We start from the raw sequence: 15,181 nt of genomic DNA, 5'->3' as shown, positions 1-15,181 counted from the left end.
AACTTCATTAAAATTTAAAATGAGGTAGGAAGAGGAAGGTTTCCTTTTTATACTCTGGAACAGTTATAGTAAATTATTACAACTTGCCTATAAAACTGTGACTCTGATGTTTTATATTTAATTTTAAAGCCTTTTTATTTTAAAATAATTATAGAATTGCAGGTAGTTCAAAGATAGTACAGAGTGTCCTGTATATATTTCATCCCATTTCCCCCAATGGTTAAATCTTCCATAATTATAGTACAATATCAAAACCCAGACATTGGTAGAATGTGTGTGTGTATAGTTCCATGACATTTTGTCACAGGTGAGGATTCATGTAACCACTACCACCATCAAAATACAGAACTGTTCCATCACCACAAACATCTCCCTTTTCCACCCTGTTGTAGTCACACCCACTCCTCCTCCCAGTAGCTACTACTACTAACTGTTCTTTTGCGAGGTTCATGAATAATTGCTCTGTTATCGGGGGTCCACTGCCGTTGTTTGTTGCAGTCGCCAACTTCTGTGTCTGTGTAGTGGGACTTCAGCTGTGGGAATCATGCACGACCTTGGTTTCAGGTGTGCCCAGGGGTTCCCAGACCTTGTAGGGCGTGTACATTCACATCCCCTAACAGCAAGTCTGTGGTTCTGAGTTTTCAGCAGCCGACTTCATAGCTGCCTGACCTCCCCGAGCTCTCGTCTCCTGTGCTGTATGTCACAGGGCTCACTGGACCTGGGGTGGAAGGTGGAGGTTGTGGCCCTCTTTTTCTCTTTCTTAATAAGTACTCCTTCACACATAACTTTGCTTTGACTCTTAGCTCACTGTACAATAACTGAGTGCCTGTCCTCTCGGTGGAAGCTAAGAGAAAAGAATTGGTTTTCCCTCTGGGATGGAAGGCAGAGGTCAACCTTCCGCCCCCAGGCAGGGGTCAGACTGCTTACCGCACTGTGGAGGAGGGTCCAGGGGCACGAAGCCCCGGGCACACAGGTGGATGTAGGCGGCCGCCAGGTTGCAGGCAGGTTGGCGCTCCTGGGTGCCACAGGTGTCCTGGACACATAGGCTGAGGAAGGGTGTGGGGTCCACCTGAAATCCAGCACCCATAGTCAGTGTCCTTGCCCACCACACCCTGGGGAGCAGCACAGAGGAGGGCTATAGGCTCGATCAGGGCAAGGGCCTTCTCTGTCCTGCAGTCCCCCTGCCGAGTGGCTTCTGCAGCTGCACACTCACCACCCCGAAGCAGTTCCCCAGGCTGGAGCGGGGGTCCTGGAAGAAGGCCCGGCAGGTGAGGCTCTGTACCGGGCATGCCAGCCGAGTCTTCTCCATGGCCCTGCAGTCACCACCCACCTGGGGAGACGAACCCAAGACTCAGGCTCCTGCCTGGACCTCCTTTCTCCAGGCAGCTCCACTGGGGGCTGCAGCCCCAGGAGGGAACCACCACCCCCTCGGACTGAGAGGTTCCCTGCAGGTGTGGAACATGCAGGCCCAGGAGCCTCGGAGGTGGGGGCCCCACCCTCCTCAGGTCCACGGCCAATCCACACAGAGGCTTCCCTCTCCGGGGCGCGCCTGGGTCACACCTGTTCCCCTCTCCAGCCACAGCGTCCTAGTGATGACGCCCGGCCCTGAGGGAGGGAGGGCTGGCTAGCCAGCTCACCTGCCAGGCGGGGGTGACCTCCTCCAGGCTGCTGGCCACCGTGCCGTCCGGCAGCATCAGCTCATTGCTTGCCTCGTTGTCATTGGTGCCCAGAAGGCCAGCGGACAGGCCTGTGGGGGCAGGAAAGGCTGTGAGAGCCTGCTGGCCAGGGTTGGCGGGGGGGGGCATGGCCAGACCCTGCACCCTCCACTCCTGACCCCCCAACACCGGTCCTGGCTCTGAAACTTCACCAGAGGGAGAGGAGAAAAAGGACTGAGAAAAGCATTTGTTCCCTCCCCCATCCACCAACCCCATCCCGAGTGGTCAGGATGCAAGCCCTTTACAAGTGTTCCTGGGGCTGCCCAACCAGATCAAGGGGAGGGGCACGTCCCAGAGAAGGGGGCAGAACGTGGGGTCAAAGCTCTGGGCTCAAAGCCTGGCCCTGATGTTTGTGGCTGGAGGAGTGGGGGGGCCCGTAAATTAGCCTGGGTCATGTCACGTGTCCCAGGGGACAGCAGCGGGAGGATCACGTGAGGAGCAGGCCGTGCGCGCTGCAGCGCCTGAAACGGGGCAGCGGCCAACCAGCGGGGCTGCACCCAGAGTTGCGCTGCCGCTGGAGTAGGGGCTGTCCCAGTGCTGGACGTGATCAAAGCTGGGAGAGATGGCCTTTGACCCTCTTCCAGTTCTGAGCTGTTTGGGCTGTTCTGGTACCCACTTGGGTTGTCAGCCCCGAGGAGCAGCAGAGGCCCAAGAGTGTCCCTGGGCCTCCTGCCCACAGCCTCCCAAGGACTCGGAGTGCTGCCCACTGGGATCTGTCAGTCTCAGCCCTGGAAGCTGACCGCACTGGCTCAGAGGCCGCCATTGGGGGCCCAGACCCACCGTGCTGCCAGACGCTGAGAGTCAGGCTGCAGAGGCTGGCGTGGAGGTCACAGACAACAGAGATACCGTCCTCACTGGTCAGCTCGATCCTGGGGACGTTGTTCCTCCTTGTCTTGGCGGGAGGCAGATCCAGGTCCAGACAGCTCTCCCCAGGCAGGGAGGAGTTGTACAGCCTGTAGGTCTGTGGGCCAGACAGGGGCTGAGCAGGACAGGTGACAGTCTCCACAGGGCACAGGTGTGTGGACGTGACAGGAGGCAGGAAAGTGTCTGGGCGACGTGCCCCCCGCCCCCCCCCCCCCGCTCTTGCAGGCTCACCTTCAGGCCGGGGTAGAGGACGAGGGTGGTGTGGTTCAACTCCACGGTCAGGGACGTGAGCCCCGAGCCCGCCCGGTTTAGCGTCAGCGAGAATGTGTCGTGAGCGAAGTCCTTGGCCAGCAGCAGGCTGCCGCAGCGGGCACTGATGCCCCACACCTGGCCGTCGAAGGTCACCACATGCCTGGTGCCAGCCACCACAGCGTGGTCTGCAGAGAAGAGGCCGGACGCAGGGGGAATGGGGCCCGCTGTGCCCGGGACCCGAGCCCATGGGGCAGCCCAGCCTGTCCAGAGCCTGCTCCCTGGCCCATCTCCTCATGGGCAGCCCACGTGGGGAGTGGGGTCTGTCCCCAAGAACCTTTGGCTTCAAGATGACTTGAGCTCTAGGGGTCCCCTAAGGTGAATGAGGTGTGATGCACGCTCCAACACTGACGAACCTCAGAAACTCTGCGCTGAGTGAAAAGCCCGTTATAAAAGGGCACGTGTTACGTGACTCCATTCATACGCGGTGTCCAGAACAGGCAAATCCACAGAGACAGAAAGTAGACTGGGGGTATAGCTGAGGGATGGGGACACAGAGCTAAGGGATGCAGGGTGTCTTTTTGGGGTGATGAAGGTTCTGTAATTGACTGTGGTGATGGATGGCACACTAGCCACTGAATCAGACACTTTAAATGGGCAACCTGCAGTCTCCCAAGGCAACAGAAATAAAACCAAAAATAAACAAATGGGACCTAACCAAGCTTACAAGCTTTTGCACAACAAAGGAAATCACAAACGAAAAGACAAGCTACAGAATGGGAGAAAATATTTGCAAACGATGAGACCAACTAGGGCTTAATTTCCAAAATATGCAAACAATTCATACAGCTCAATATTAAAAAAAACAACCCAATCGAAAAATGGGCAGAAGACATAAACAAACATTTCTCCAAAGAAGACATACAAATAGCCAATAGGCACATGAAAAGATGCTCAACGTCGCTAATTATTAGAGAAATGCACATCAAAACTACAATGAGGTACCACTTCACACTGGTCAGAATGGCCATTATTAAAAAGTCTACAAATAACAAATGCTGGAGAGGATGTGGAGAAAAGGGAACCCTCCTACACTGCTGGTGGGAATGTAAATTGGTACAACCGCTACAGAGAACAGTATGGAGCTTCCTTAAAAAACTAATAACAGAACTACCATATGACCCAGCAATCCCACTCCTGGGCATATATCCAGACAAAATTCTAATTCAAAAAGATACACACACCGCTATGTTCACAGCAGCATTATTTGCGATAGCTAAGACATGGAAACAACCTAAATTGACTGATGAATGGATAAAGATGTGGTACATATATACAATGGGATACTCAGCCATAAAAAAGAACAAAATAATGCCATCTGCAGCAACATGGATGCAACTAGAGGTTATCATGATACCACTTGTATGTGGAATCTAAAATATGACACAGGGACTTCCCTGGCAGTTCAGTGGTTAAGACTCTGCACTTCCAACGCAGGGAATGCGGGTTTGATCCCTGGTCAGGGAACTAAGATCGTACATGCCATGGGGCAACTAAGCCCATGCCCTGCAACTACTGAGCCCTCACACCACAACTAGACAGCCCGCGTGCCACAACTACTGAGCCCGTGTGCTCTGGAGCCCACGTGCCACAACTAGAGAGAAGCCTGTGCGCTGCAACGAAAGATCCTGCATGCCACAACTAAGACCCAATGAAGCCAAATAATAAATATTTTTGTCAAAAAGAAACAACAGAATGCCCCCACAAAAGTCAAATGTCTTCATTAAAAAAAAAAAAAAAAAAATCCCCCCACAAAAATAAAATGTCTTCATTAAAAAAAAAAAAAAAAAAGTACGGCCAAAGGCTCCATCCAACAGGAGGGAGGTGCCATGTGGGCCAGGCCCAGCCCTCTTCACGGTGGGCAGGAGGTGGCCCGAGAGAGGGCAGTTCGGACCCCCTGAGCCAGTGCTGCTGCGGAGCAGAGGCTTGTGTGGGGGTTGGGTAAGAGGAGCCCCACCCGTTGAACACACGCCCAGGCCAGGTACCCGGCAGCTGCTGGCCCGTGCCAGCCCATGATGGCCACACGAGGAGGGTACTAGGAGCCCCTTGTCAGGTGTCAGAGCTGAAGGTCACAGGCCGGTCCCAGGTCGCACGCATGGAACCCAAAGACCAGGCTGTTTCCAGTCGCCACGCTGCCTCTCCCACCTGCCCAAGCCTCCGCATTCCCACCTGTGAGATCACAAGACCCGATGCTACATACCAGTCCTTGCCAAGCTTTCCCACTGACTCGAGACCCTGCCAGGCACCAAAGGCACACACCCGTTACCACACCAGTGAGCCACGTTGCCCCCTCCAGGTGACAGAGAGGTGAGGAGACTCACCAGATCGCACTCAGGGCAGCGGATGCAAACTCCAGGGGCTCCAAGCCCCCAGGGCCCCCAGAGCTGTGTCTGGTCCCAGCACCGCCTGTGGCTCCAGGCCTTGCCTGACGGACAGTCTGGACTCAATTAGTGGCCTTCCGGCTGCAACTGGAGGTCTGCCTGGTGCTTCTCCTGCAGAGTCTGCCTGGAGGGAGCTGGCCCTGGCCCTCAGTCCCTCGCCACGCCTCCGCGCTGGGTTCCAGGCTCAGGCTTTTACTTTCTGGACAAAAGCCTGGATCTGCAGCCCAACCCTCATCCTGTTTGACGTTGGGAAGCCCAGTAACCTCTGGAATCAGCCTGGGATCAGATGGGCCCAGTACTACAATGCTACTGTACTACTGGGCGGATGGTCCCACTGTCTATCTGGCCCTGCCAGGTCCTGCTGCCACGTTCCACAGGGTAGAGGGGTCCCGGGGAGGAGGGCGGTGTAGGACTCACATCCAGAGGGGGCCCCCAGCAGACGGCGTTTGAGCCGGTGGTACTCGGCCAGCACGCTGGTCCCATACAGCTCTCGGAGTGGCCGCAGCAGCTTCTCCTCCACCAGGTGGCTGGTCACCCGGGCCACGTCCAGGGGCTCGTCCCCTGCAGGCAGCATCGGCAGTGTCACCACCACTGAGTGGTCCCTGGAGGGAGCACAGAGGAGCTGGGAGACCTCCAGCACAAGTCGTGCCTGTCGGAGCCTCACTTTCCGTAGCCGCAGGATGGCCCTGTAAGGGTCCGGTGCAAGCTGACCTCCACGGAACATCAGCCTCTTAGGGAGGGCACAGGCTTTGTTTGGGGAGGTGGCACAACGAGGTGGAGGCTGGGGGTAGAAATGACTGTCCTATTTTAAGGACGCAGGCATCTGATCTCCTGCCAGGGGCCTGAACGTATGTGCCTTGGCGGGGCCTCCGGCCTGTGTGGGGAAGGGGCTCCTCAGGCCTGTCCCTGAAGCTGGCTCTGCTGCTCCTTCAGGGCCAGTGACTCCTCCAAAACCTCCAAATTGCTCTACGGCCCAGGCCTCAGAAAGCTGCCTCAGTGGGGTGTCCTGATGGCGTCTCAAACTCAGCAGGTCGGAAAGAGCTCCAGACCATCCACTCCCACCACAGCAGGCTGAGCAACAGCCCCAAAGACGCCCAAGTCCCTGGAACCTATGACTGTGTTATCTTAGGAGGCCAAAGGGACTTTGCAGGTGTGACTACACTAAAGATTTTGAGACAGATTTCCAGGTGGCCAATGGAATCACAATGGACCTTATAAGAGAGGCAGGAGGGTCAGAGAGAAGATATAAGGACAACAGTCAGAGGGGAGAAGATGCTGCCCTGTTGGCTTTGAAGATGGAGGTGGGGGCCACGAGCCGAGGCAAGCAGGCAGCCTGCAGGGGCTGGGAAGGGAAGGGCTATCCCCTGAGCCTCTCAGAGGAACCTGACATTCATTTTGAATTTCTGACCTCCAGAACTACACGAGAACACATCTGTGTCGCTTAAGCCACTGAACTTGTGGTAATTTGCTATGGTAGCCACAGGAAACCAACAGAGCTCCAAGCTGCTCCCTGCACACCAGTCATCCCCATTACTCCGTAGATGGACCCTCCATCCTTCCAGTCATCAAAGCCAAGACCCTGGGAGTCATCCCTGGCTCTTCTCTTTCACCACCTACATCCAATCTGTCAACCAGTCCTACAGGCTTGTCCTTACAACACCCGGAACCTGACTGCCTCGCACCCCCTCCACGGCTGCCACTGCTTGGCGCAGCTACTCTCCCATCTCGCCTGGACCATTCTAAACTGGGCTCCCTGTTTCTATCCCCCTCCCTGCCCCCAGTCTTTATTCTCAACACTGGGGCCAGAGGAATCTTTTTAGATGAAAGGTAGATCATGTCCTTCCTCAGCTCAAAATCTCCTGTGTGTTCCCATTTCAGAGTAAGAGACAAAGGCCTCAGGCTGCCCGGAACCCATTACCCCCCGGACTCCTCCACTCTCCACTCCAGCCCCCTGGCTTCCTTCAGATTCCTCAAGCAGGAAGTGCACTCCCACCCCTGGGCCTTTGCACCAGCTGTGCCCTCCGCCTGGAACGCTCTTCCCATGATGTGCACCCGGCTCACTCCCTCATCCCTCAAGCCCTTGCTCAAATGCTACCTTCTCACTGAAGCCAACCACAGCCTCACTCTTTATAATGCCCCCATCGGGGACTTCTCTGGCGGTCCAGTGGTTAAGACTCTGCGCTTCCACTGCAGGGGGCACGGGTTGGATTCCTAGTTGGGGAACTAAGATCCCGCGTGCCCCCCAGCCAAAATAAACAAAAAGATTTAAAAAATAAAAATAAAATGCCCCCATCAACCCACATGTCCTGCCTTTTTTTTTTCTGTAGCACTTGGTACCTAACATACTAGCTCAGAGGTCGGTAGACTGTGGTCCGTGGCCGACTCCAACCTGTGTCCTGCTTTGGAATGGCCTGCAAGCTAAGGATGGCTTTTACTGTTTAAAGGATTCTTAACAAAACCAAAAAACGAAGGCTACGTGAGAGACCATCGGGCTACAAATCCTGAACACATCACTCTCAGGCCCTTTATAGGAAGGCCTGCCGCCCCTGAGGGTAGATAACCTGGTCATTGTGTTCAGTGACCGTCTCCCTGCTCAGCCATGGCCCTCGTGAGGGCCAGGATCGATCCTACTCGCCGCTGCGTCTGCAAACCTAAAACAGTACCTGCTCAAAGAGTGCTCATAAAATATCCACGGAATGAAGAATAAGCCTCAGTTTCCTTATCTGTAAAATGGGGCTAAAAATGTCTCTATGGAAGGGCTGTCAGGGGAGCAGATGAGACGGAGGGTGTGCCTGGCGTGGGGCAGGACCCCAGAGGGGACAAGTTACCTGGCTGAGAAGCTGTACAGGTCCAGCAAGGGTTTGCAGAGCCGCCTCAGTGCCTGTGAGAACACAGCTTCAGCCCAAGACAGCATCTGGTGGGTGGCCTGGAGCAGGTGGGGGCAGTGAGAGCCATCAGGGCCATCCCTGCCTGCAGGGCCGCCTCCCTTCCCCTCACCCCACCTCACCAGCTCCAGGGCGCCCCTCGTGGCCTCCAGCGCCGCTGCGATGGGCCCGGACCCCCAGGTCCCCGGCGTCCCGGACACCCAGGCCTGCAGCCGCTGCACGGCCTCCTCGGCCCGCTCCTGCCACACCTTGTCCAGGGGCTGCACTGTCACCTCCAAGTAGGCGTCCTTCAGCGTGGCCAGGGGCTCTGCAAAGGCAGCCAGCACCCACCGTGAGGCCTCCCGGTCCTGGTGGCAGGTGAGATGCTGCTACCCGCATCCCAGGCCCACACAGGAAAACCAGCCCCCCGGCGACCCGGGCCTCCAGGAAAGAAGTAGGGCCTGTGACCTGGAATGAGGTGGTGGCACTAGAGACTGGAAAAGAGTTAGCCCGGCAGGCCTGAGACTGTCCAACTGCAAGGCCGGTTCACAGGGTCAGCCCTGGCTGGATTCCGGGGGATTCCCACCATTCCCAGACCTGATAAGAGGGCCTCACTGTGCCTGGATTGCACGAACAATGTGGTTTACGCCGAACACCCCCTTCTGCGAGTCTGGAATGTTGGTCTGTGCCAGGCAGAGGCTCCTACGTGACCAGCCCCCAGTGAGAAGCCTGGACGCAGGGTCTCTAAGGAGCTCCCCGGGCAGACAGCGTTTGACACATGTTGTCACAATTCAAAGCTGGGGGAGTGGAGGGAGTCCTGTGTGCCCCCACTGGGAGAGGAGTCTGGAAGCTCGTGCTTGGTCTCCCTAGAACCTCCCCTGCACCTGTCCCTCCGCCACCTGGCTCTGTATCCTGTCCTTGTAGCAAATCATAGCCGTGGGTGCAACTATGTCCTGAGAGCTGTGAGTCCTAGTGAATCACGAGGCTGGGGGTGGCCCTGGGATTCTGACAAAGGGACACAAGCAGGGGTGAGAGTACATTTAATAGCCTGTCTGGCCCGAGCGCTGGCCAGTCAGAGGGATGGCCGCCCTGGTGCGGGGCAGGGTCCTGGGGCTCCCTGCTGGGCCAGCTGTCAGCCCTGGTGCTCCTGGGAGAGGCTGGGGCGTCCCAGCACCGCCAGGAGGGCGCTCGGGACAGCAGCCTTCACGACCCGCACGGTCTCACTGGTGCTTATCACAGAACCAGAAATAGGCCCTAGAATCTATGACAGTGGGCCTGATAGAAGTAAAGCTATATAGCCAAAAGAAATCAGGCGGGGACTGAAGAAACTTGGGCAGCAGTCCCAGAAGAGATAAGGCAGCAGGCACGAGGGATATGAGCTTGGAGACTGACAAGAATGGACACTGTTCCAAAAGTCTGAAGGCTCTAGATCCATGAGAAATAAGGCAGAGGGTCTAAAGGAAGTTGGGCTGCAGGCCTGCCAGAAATCAGGTGGCCTTTCTGGTTGAACCAGTACCGCAGGCCGAGTGTGAGGGACCTGGGGTCGGGGGCCCTGGGATCAGGTGTGGATCTGGGTGCAGGGTCACGCCCTGTCTCCTGCACTCACGTTCCAGCTCATCCCGCAGCTGCTCCAGCCCTGCCTGCAGCCTCTCCAGGTAGAGCGGCACGCGATGTGTCAGCCCCTGCCTGGCCCGGCTCTGGTCCCACAGCGCGGCCACCACGCGGCCACTCTCCCGCACGGCCGCCAGCCCCGCCTGGCACAGCTGCAGAAGGGAGCCTGCCGCACCATCCAGGGCGCCCGCCGGCTGCACCTGGGCAGGGGAACGGGGGCACAGAAAGCTCCAGAAGACCCTCACGTCCATGAGGGAGGCCCGGGACAAGCCAGAGGGGTGACCCCCCACAGCCTCACGCTCCCTCCCGTTCTCCAAGGGTGCCCCCGACATCACAGCGCACTCTACCCACCAGGCGCTGGAACCTTCTCACGTAGGCGTCCAAGCCATGGATCTTCTCCTCCAGCCGGGCTTGCACCTGGGACCCAAGAGCAGCCACCCTGGACTGCGGACACAGAGGGACAGGCTGGGCCTCATGGGAATGAAGTGGACAGAATGCTCTCGGTGCCAGCAGCAACGCCCAAGGATGTGTTGGCCATACTATGGGCTGTCTGCCTCTGGTTTCCTTGGTACTCCTGGACTTAGGGATCCTGGTCCTGTGGCCTCTGCCCGGGCAGGGTGGGGGTGGGTGGGTAGGAATAACACCCCTCCCCCCAGCCCTTGGCCCTCTCACCTCCACGTGGCCCAGCAGGGTCCCCTGGCAGCCGTATGCAGCCAAGCGGAGGCTCTGGTTGGCAGCCTGCAGGGTCAGGCGTCCCAGGGGCTGGATGGGCTGCCCGCTGTCCTGGAGCAGGGCCTCCACCTCCGCAGTCCGCCTGTGAGCACATGCCCGCAGCACCACACTCTCCTCTTGGCTCCCTGGGGCCAGGAAGGGACCCACCGTTGTACCCAGGACTCGTCCATCTGCCTCCCAGCTGCCCACTCCTCCCTCTCTCCACAGCCTTCTGTAGCTCCCCACTGCCCACAGGCAGAGTCTCAAAGGCCCAAGGATTTGAGGGCCTTGAACTGAGCTGCCTAAATCAACCTCCAAACCCCTGAAACCTGGTTTCTTCCCCATCCCCCAGCCGACACCCACCTCTGGTCCAGACTTACCCAGCCTCTCCTGGCACCACAGGTGACCACAGGAAGTCCATCATCACCTCCAAGCTGGGGGTGCCACCAAGTCCTACCAGGGTTTCCTCTGACTTCAAGCTCTCAGCACCCCAATCTCTGTCCACTCTTGGGCCAAGCTGGGGCCTTGGCCAGGCCGCTGAGCCACACCAGTACCTCCACTCACCTTCCTTGTGGGCCACCGAGGCCTGGAAGCAGTTCGGGGCCCGGGACACCAACAGCCTCACTTTCTCGTCCCCGTCGTCCACGTTTCCCTCCAGCTGGACCAAGCTTCGAGAAGCTGAGGTGGAGACCCGACCCAGCAGGCCAAACTGCTGAGCCTTGGGGCCGCGGAGCTGGGAGGCGAAGGGCAGAGGCCTGAGTGCAGCCTGGCCTCTGGCCTCTGGCCCCTGTTGGCCCCGGGCCCAGGGAGAGGTGGCTGAGGAGGGTGAGGTTGAACCTGCAGGGAAAAGGCAATGCCCACCCGCCTCCACATCTTCAGGGGCACTGGGTCCCCCCACCTTCCACCCCTGCCACAGGGCTCAGAATCCTACCAACTGCAGAAAACGCTTATTAAAATCCACATCCAGGGACCTAACCAAGCGCGGCGCACAGCATCCAAGTAGCTTAAGAATTCCTGCTGCCGAGGCCTCACCCCAGAGATTCTGACTTAACTGATTGGGGGAGGGGCTGGGCACTGGCATTTTTACGTTCCTAGTGCCCAGGTGTCTCCACCTACAGGCCAGGTTTTCCATGTTTGCCTGAGAACCACTGCAAATGTCTCCACAAGTTCAAGGAGACATCGTGGGTAGCACCTGGCATAAAGGCCGGCACTGAGCAGTTCATCCCAGCCCTTGCAGCCACCAGCCTTGAGGGAAGGGGACACAAGACAGGAGGGTTTCGAATGGGGTGGGGCAAAGGCAGGAAAAGCCTCAGAGGCCTTAAGAGAAGGAACCCTAGGGAGACCTTGCAGGGGGGAGGCCAATGGGCTGATTAAGAAGCCGTTGTAGGGGAGGGGAGCCACCTCTGGCCTGAATTCAGCTGCTCTGTATTCTAGTCCAGATATTGTGGCTAACAAGCTGTGCAGCCTTGAGTAAGTGTGTTACCCTCTCTGGGCCTCAGTTTCAAAATCTATAAGATCAGATATAGAATGGTGGTTCTCAAAATTTATCAGGAATCAGTGTGTGTGTGTGTGTGTGTGTGTGTGTGTGTGTGTGTGTGTGTGTGTGTGTGTGTGTGTGTGTGTGTGTGTGTGTGTGGTGTGTTATGGGCTTATATTCCTCAAAAAGATCTGTTGAAGTTCTAACCCTTGGTACCTGTAAATGTGATGTTATTTGGAAATAGGTTCTTTGTAGATGAAATAAAATTACGATGACGTCATACTGGATTAGGGTGAGCCCTAAACCCAATAACTGGTGTCCTTATAAGAAGGCCATGTGAAGACAGAGACAGAGATTGGAATAATGCCGCCACAGCCAAGGAACGCCTGGATTGCTGGCAGCCCCCAGAAGCTGGAAGAGGTAAGGAAGGCTTCTTTCCTGGAGCTTCTGGAGGGAGCATAACCCTGCTGACACCTTGATTTTAGATTTCTAACCTCCAGAACTGTGAAAGAAGAAATTTCTGTCGTGCTAAACCACTGAGTTGGGGCTAATTTGTTACAGCAGCCCTAGGAATCCAATTCAGGCTGCTCAATGAACATGCAGCTTCCTAAGTGGGTGGGAGGGGTGGAGCCCAGGAATCCTTAGGGGATTTCACAGTGCATGAGGTGAGCCTGAGGGGGGGTGTCCTGCAGACCACAGCTGAGGTGTCCGTCCTAGTCACTGTCACTGAGTGGCGAGCACCCCAGCAGCCGGGGTGAGTGCCTGACCTCCCGAATCTGTCCCTCTTCTCCACCGGGTTGGTGTAGAGACCAAACAAGGCTGTGAAAGGCCTCTCTCCACACCACGGACCCCAAAATGGGGCAAGCAGAGAGGGGGTGGGCAAGGGAGAAGCGGTTAGAACCAGCTGCGCACATGCTCGGGTTGGAAGCAGGAGGACCAGCCACTCCCTGGCCGCCCACCGCGGGCTGGGCCCCACGGGGCTCACTCCCAGTCCTCCGATTCTGGGGAAGTGAGCCTTGGGGCACCCGGATTACAGGTGCGGGAGTGGCTGGGGGCCTGGCTGGCAAACGGGGAAACGAGAGCCAGCCTTGGCGAAACTCAGAAAGGAAAACTCTTTTGAAACTGCCACTGCTGCTGGGCTCGGAAACAGGAGCTGAGTGAGCTCCAGACACAGAAATGCCTCATCCAGCGCTAGACGCTGGAAGGAAAATCCCATCTCATGAGCACCTACTGTGTGCACGTGCTGTGCAAACTCTGTTTCTTTTCCTCCCAACAATTCTGCGAAGGACATGGGATTTGTTCCCATTTGACAGAGAAGACTGAGGCTTGAAGAGGGAAAGTCACAAGGTCAAGGTCACCCAGCCAGGGAGACACAGAGATGGATGGATGACAGCACTTATGGAGCACCTCCCGTATGCCCGTGCTGTGTGGGTGGAGGGGAGGGGTGCCCAGAACCCCACTGACCACCCTGTGAAATATACCTGATCCCCACTTACAGATGAGGAAATGGGGCTCAAAGAGGTCCCTTCCCAATAGCCCTTGGCCAGGTGGGAGCAGAGCAGGTATTGAACCCAGCTCTGTCCCCTTCTACCTCCCTGGGCTGCTGGGAGGTGGAAGGGGTAGGAGAAGACTCGGCCAATAATAGCTAATAATAATAGCAGCTAATACTTACTTAGTGGCTGCTTTGTATCAGGCACTATTCTACGCAATCTATACATATTAACATACTTAATCCCTGCGATATTAATGCCATGGGAAGTAGGGTAGGTGCAATGATTATCCGCCACTTTACAGGCGAAGGAACTGAGGCACAGAGAGGCGAAGTACGTTGCTAGCCAGGAAGAGGTTGGGCTGGGATTCAAACCCTGGGAGTCCAGCCACTGCCTCTCGGTTATAGAAGGGCTGATGTTGGGGCAGCAGAGGAGCTGCTCAGGGTGGGGGGGCCAGCCACAGGGGGTCCCACCTACAGTTAAGCTCAAGTCCCCACTAGGGTGCCAGTCTGCAGTTCTAATACTGGCCACTAGATGGCAGGGCCACCCAGGCAGTGGTGGTCCACTGGGCAGAGAGGGACAGAGGGACATCAGAGTATCCTGCCTATGGGGTGGGCAGCCCCGACCCAGCCACCTTACCTCTAGCTCCCCGGAGAAGTCAGGCATCCGGGGCCTGCTGTGGTTGCGGAGGGTCAGGCTGAGGTGCAGGCTGCGGTCTGGGTCTGGGGCGAGGCCCAGCTGGCATTTGGAGTGTAGCAGAAGCCCACCGCTGCCCAAGGTGTGCTCCCCGGAGACCGAGAGGGCCTGGAACGAAAGGGTGGGGTGTCAGTGGTCAGGGAGGTGCAGGAGCACAGCTTCCTCTCCCTATGCCCTGGTCCAGGCTACTATCCCTCATGCCAGGACTGTCACAATAGCCTATCAGGTCTCCCAGCCTCCATTCCTGCCCCAGCCCACAGCCCCTCCTCCACTTGGCGGCCAGGCTAAGTTTTAAAAAAATGCAAATCAGACACTGTCCACCCGGCTCAAAGCCTCTGCCTTCCCACTGCGCTTAGAGGAGAAGCCGGTCTCCTTGGCAGGTCCTATGGGTCTGCGTTATCTTCCTAACCTCGCCCTCTCGCTCTCTCTATAAGGGCCACCCTGTGTTCCTCAAACACTCTAAGCATGCTCCTACCACAGGGCCTTTGCACTGGCTGTTCCCGCTGCAGTTTGCATTTGTCAGCAAGGCCCCCTGCAATCCCCTGTCCACTCTCCCTGCTTCATTCCTTCACAGCATTCACCACACCTGACTGCATATCATGCACCTTGTCTGTTTTTTCTTCTTCTACCCACTGGACTGTGAGCTTCAGGAGGGCAGGCACCTCGTCTGTCCCTTTCACCATCCTTGCCCCTGCACCTAGAACAGAGCCTGGCAGAGGTAAGACCTACAAATGCTTTCTGAATGGATGAACAGATTGGGGGTTGGCAAACTGTGGCTCATGGGCCAAATCTGGCTCACTGCCTGTCCCCGTAGATAGATTTTTATCGGGAATGGCCATACCCATTCATTTACATGTCATCTATGGTGGCTTTCATGACACAATGCCAGAGTTGCAACAGAGACCATATGGTCTGCAAGACTTAAAATATTTACCATCTGGCTCTTTACAGAAAATGTTTGACCCCTGGGATGTGGGGAATGGGAGGATGGAGGGATGAATGGATGGAGGGATGGGAGGGAGGATGGGAGGGTGGGTAGATGGACGGATGGATGTTTGGATGG

General features: G+C 56.7%; 1 protein-coding gene across 1 annotated transcript in view; it reads right to left on the bottom strand.

The window, feature by feature from the left end:
- Window positions 1-225: 225 nt before the first annotated feature.
- The window catches only part of LOC112399290 (uncharacterized), an 89,005-nt gene continuing 74,049 nt past the window's right edge, over window positions 226-15,181 (bottom strand). Inside the window, exons 40-53 of the mRNA XM_024744364.1 lie at window positions 14,062-14,226; window positions 11,020-11,188; window positions 10,417-10,601; window positions 10,096-10,188; window positions 9,740-9,944; window positions 8,277-8,461; window positions 8,098-8,195; window positions 5,687-5,871; window positions 2,811-3,016; window positions 2,496-2,676; window positions 1,638-1,747; window positions 1,214-1,330; window positions 928-1,069; window positions 226-718 (exon numbers count right to left, since the gene is read on the bottom strand). Coding sequence (XP_024600132.1) covers window positions 642-718; window positions 928-1,069; window positions 1,214-1,330; window positions 1,638-1,747; window positions 2,496-2,676; window positions 2,811-3,016; window positions 5,687-5,871; window positions 8,098-8,195; window positions 8,277-8,461; window positions 9,740-9,944; window positions 10,096-10,188; window positions 10,417-10,601; window positions 11,020-11,188; window positions 14,062-14,226 — 2,118 coding nt within the window. The 3' untranslated portion in view covers window positions 226-641. The remainder of the gene's footprint in view (window positions 719-927; window positions 1,070-1,213; window positions 1,331-1,637; window positions 1,748-2,495; window positions 2,677-2,810; window positions 3,017-5,686; window positions 5,872-8,097; window positions 8,196-8,276; window positions 8,462-9,739; window positions 9,945-10,095; window positions 10,189-10,416; window positions 10,602-11,019; window positions 11,189-14,061; window positions 14,227-15,181) is intronic.

This window comes from Neophocaena asiaeorientalis, unplaced genomic scaffold, assembly GCF_003031525.2.
Source record: "Neophocaena asiaeorientalis asiaeorientalis breed wild unplaced genomic scaffold, Neophocaena_asiaeorientalis_V1.1 scaffold91, whole genome shotgun sequence".
Taxonomy (NCBI): Eukaryota; Metazoa; Chordata; class Mammalia; order Artiodactyla; family Phocoenidae; genus Neophocaena; species Neophocaena asiaeorientalis.
This window is presented reverse-complemented; position numbering and strand designations above follow the sequence as displayed.